The 3,828-nt window shown below is 39.6% G+C and overlaps 1 protein-coding gene across 1 annotated transcript; it reads left to right on the top strand.

Moving 5' to 3' along the window:
- The first annotated feature begins 236 nt into the window (after nt 1-236).
- CCDC54 (coiled-coil domain containing 54) lies at nt 237-1,504 on the top strand. Its single transcript, XM_032301774.1, has one exon. It carries the CDS (start codon nt 455-457, stop codon nt 1,439-1,441), a length of 987 nt encoding a protein of 328 aa, XP_032157665.1. The 5' UTR covers nt 237-454; the 3' UTR covers nt 1,442-1,504.
- Nucleotides 1,505-3,828: the final 2,324 nt, after the last annotated feature.

Genomic DNA, 3,828 nt, shown 5'->3' with positions numbered 1-3,828 from the left:
CTTATGGTTAAATGTACTCTTTTTATTTTTTTAAAGTAGGCTCCACACCATGTGGAACCCAATGTGGGGCTTGAACTCACAACCCTGAGATCAAGATCTGAGCTGAGATTAAGAGTTATAGACATTTAATCAGCTGAGCCACTGAGGCACCTCTGGTTAAATGTATTTCAAACCAGCAACCATTGTGACATCAGCACTAGGTCACTGATTACCATATAAAAGATTCCTTGTAGTTGACCATTATTTCACAGATCTCTCCAGCTGGACCACCCCATAAGCAGCTTACCACCCAAGAGTGCCCACTATTACCCTTGATGTTCTCCATAGGACATTCTATCATGTTATCAGGAAAGACATCCAACAAATAGTAAGAAAAAGACCATTTCATTCTGATACTGCTTCTTTCTTTGATTTTGGTCAGGTTTCCCATCACTCTACCTCTTGTTTTATTAAGATGCACAAACTTCAAACCCAAAGGGTAAAAGCTGCTGCTGGGCAGATGTGCACTTCCAACATCTCCAAAATCAGACAATCTCTTAAAAATGTTTACCATACATGTAAGAACCAGCACCCAGATTCAACTAGACATCCAACTATGCCTTCCCATGATTGTGATAAAGATGTTCTCAGTACTGATGAAGAAATGAATCTTACAGCAATGCTCCGGGATATTAAAACCACCCAAATTGAACTCCTCAGCCAGATGACTGACATTGTTGGTGTAGTATCCAAAATCCAGGGAAAGATTGATTTTTATCAGAAGCAGTTGGAGGTACTGGAAACCAGAATGAATGTTAATGAAACCAAACAATCCACAATAACTAAAGATATCTTCTCTTTGAAAAAAGATATTGATACTTTAAAGAAGAAGGTGACAGAACTGGAAAACCAGAATTCTTGCTCCAGCATTCACTGTTTAGAAGTTCTGGAAGGAGAAAAGGGTAAAGAGATCATAGAACAACTTCACAAACTCCTACAACCAGAAACTCTGAAACATACAATGGCTTCTACAGACCAGAGACTCTCTTCAGCAGAACGAGAAAAAATGCCCAGTTATCGAGAGGCCACGGATGATCCTAAGGACAAAATAATTTCTCCCAAAATTAAAACTCTGGAAAAAAGTAACCATCAAAATATCTTAAGAAGCTTTAAAAAAGCAAAGTCAAATATTTATATTTACCCAGACTTTGGTACATGGATCAAGCTAACTTTTGTCCATGGAGGAAAGTGGAGATTTTTCCTCAGTGCTACGGAGTTAGAGGAATTCATCCAGTGGCTTCTTTCTAGGCCAACCACCCCTCTTGAGGAACCACAACTTGTAACCCAGAGATACAATCCATTCACTGGGCCTATTGCAAGTTTGACCACATTCTGTCTGTCTGTTTTCAACTATGTTTACTATCTTTTTGGTTTTTCAAAAGAGGAAGTAACTCAACTATAGAGTTACTTTCTGCTTGGTTTGACACAAAATAAATGTGAACTGGTTGTTCCAAGCATCTACACATCTCTGTGGTGGTTGTGAAGTTCTTGGTAGTCTGCTCGCTGTGGGCTCACTGTCTATGAAGTTTTTGTACGTCTCAGGTAAGTTAAGATAGATCATCCCGTTGGACAATGTGATGCATTTTATGTCAGTGTCCTTGTTTTCTTAAAGGCAATTCATGAGGATTCACCCAGTGCCCATGTCATAGATAATTGGAAGGAAAGAATTAGGAATCAAGGGAATGAAGAACACATTTGGTAGTCCCCACATCAGTTCTCTATGTCCTCTGGTCATTTTTTTTTTCTTTTAAGATTTTTATTTATTTGTCAGGGGGGAGAGAGCACAAGCAGGGGGAGCAGCAGGCAGAAGGAAAGCAGACACTTAATTGACTGAGCCACCCAGGCATCCCCTACCTCTTGTCTTAGTGGCCTTTGTAGATAATATCTGTGATACCAGAAACAGACTCTACTAACAAAATTTTAAACAACGTACAGTGAAAAAGATACCCACTATTAGAGCTACTGAAGTTAGAGTTATAAAAATAAAGGTCATTGAAAGGACAAGTTACTGCCAGGAAAACTGCAAAACCTGGATTTTTTTTCTTTCAACTTTAGCTTCAACTCCATCAAACAAATGGGGATCCCACTTCTGCTAAGTGAAATAAGTCAAGCAGAGAAAGGCAATTATCCTATAGTTTCACTCATATGTGGAACATAAGGAATAGCGCAGAGAACCATAGGGGAAGGGAGGTGAAAACTGAATGGGAAGAAATTAGGGAGAAAAACCATGAGACACTTAGGACTCCAGGAAACAAACTCAGGGTTTCAGAGAAGGGGGGACGAAGGTAGGGGTAACTGGGTGCGGGGTATTATGGAGGGCATGTGATGGGATGAGCACTGGGTGTTATACGCAACTAATGAATCCCTGAACACTACATCAGAGACTAATGATATACTATATGTTGGCTAATTTAACTTAATAAACAAAAAATAAAGGGGGATATTACTGGATGTTTTTTACATTTTCATGAGATGAAACAAATACCATGTCTTGTAGGTTTGATACGGAGGAAAAGATTAAATCTAAAAAGGCATGTATGAGCGAACCAAGTTAGATCTCAACCCTACCTAAGTACTACCATGAGTACTTATATGACAAAGTCTTTTTTTGACCTGAGCCCTATACTACATATCCAGGGTGGGCTTCACTTTTAGATACAATGGGTTATTGCCATCACGATGTAATTTTTCTCAATACCATGCGGAATAGCTACAAAACCATGTTTCCCTCACCACTTAACTCAAGAAATGAAATCTATGGCTACCAGAGAATCCTGTGCTATTACACTACAAGTATACTTGGTTAAGTGTACTACTTTAAATTATTCTCAGTTAATAACTTGAAAGGAGGGTTTTGGCAGGTAACTATGAAAAACCCAATTTCAAGTGAGGAAAAGGAGCTAAGGTGGGTACAGAAGAAAGGAATTATGCCGGCCTGGTCATAATTATATGTTATAAATTTTCACTTGCATATACATTGTATCTGGTCTTTCTTTACTCATTTCCTGATAAGATGTGTACACAAAATAACTTTTAAAATCTGTCCATGCGCCATAGGTGTAGCATGGACGGCTGTCCTATACCTACTTAAAGCAAGACTGTAGATAAAGAGGGTTTGTTTTCTTTATTTTATTTTGCTTTTAAGATTTTATTATTTGTCAGAGAGAGAAAGCACAAGCAGAGGGAGTGGCAGGCAGAGGGAGAAGGAGGCTCCTCCCAAGCAAGGAGCCTGATGTGGGACTCAATCCCAGGATCACAACCTGAGCCAAAGGCAGACACGTAACCGCCGGAGCCACCCAGGTGTCCTGAAGAGGGTTTGTTTTAAATGGGATAACTGTGTTCATAAGGTAAAGTAGCATTCTGGTAAGGGCACTAGCGATCTCTATGTATGTCTTTGCCATCAGAGATATCCGCAAGAAGCACCAGAGTTCTAGTTCAGCACACTGGATGTGACCCTTACCTCAGAGAGTGACAGGGGAAGGTAGGCTGTGACAAAGATAAATGACCTAACAACAGGTTTCAGGGAGAGTAAAAAGTGACTCAACAGATATTTTCCTGGGCTATCCAGGCTTCTGTCTTAATGCATGCTTTCACTCATTCTCTCCTTACCTGGCCCCTAGCACTTGCTTAATGGCTCTAGAGAGATAAAGAATTAGGGAAACAGCAGAGGGCTGAAAATTGGAAGACCTTAGTTTCGAACAGTCAAATTCTACACTTACAACCTCTGTTATTTCATCTCAGCTAGCTTTGTTTGGTCGTGCATTAAAAGAAAATCATATTAATTTAGTA

The sequence above is a fragment of the Mustela erminea genome, chromosome 1 (genome assembly GCF_009829155.1).
Source record: "Mustela erminea isolate mMusErm1 chromosome 1, mMusErm1.Pri, whole genome shotgun sequence".
In the NCBI taxonomy this organism is placed as follows: Eukaryota; Metazoa; Chordata; class Mammalia; order Carnivora; family Mustelidae; genus Mustela; species Mustela erminea.
Note: the sequence above shows the minus strand (reverse complement) of the source record. Positions and strands in the feature narration are given on the sequence as shown.

Coding starts and splice junctions, on each gene's coding strand:
- CCDC54 (XM_032301774.1), top strand. CDS start 455: ATGCACAAACTTCAAACCCAAAGGGTAAAAGCTGCTGCTGGGCAGATG.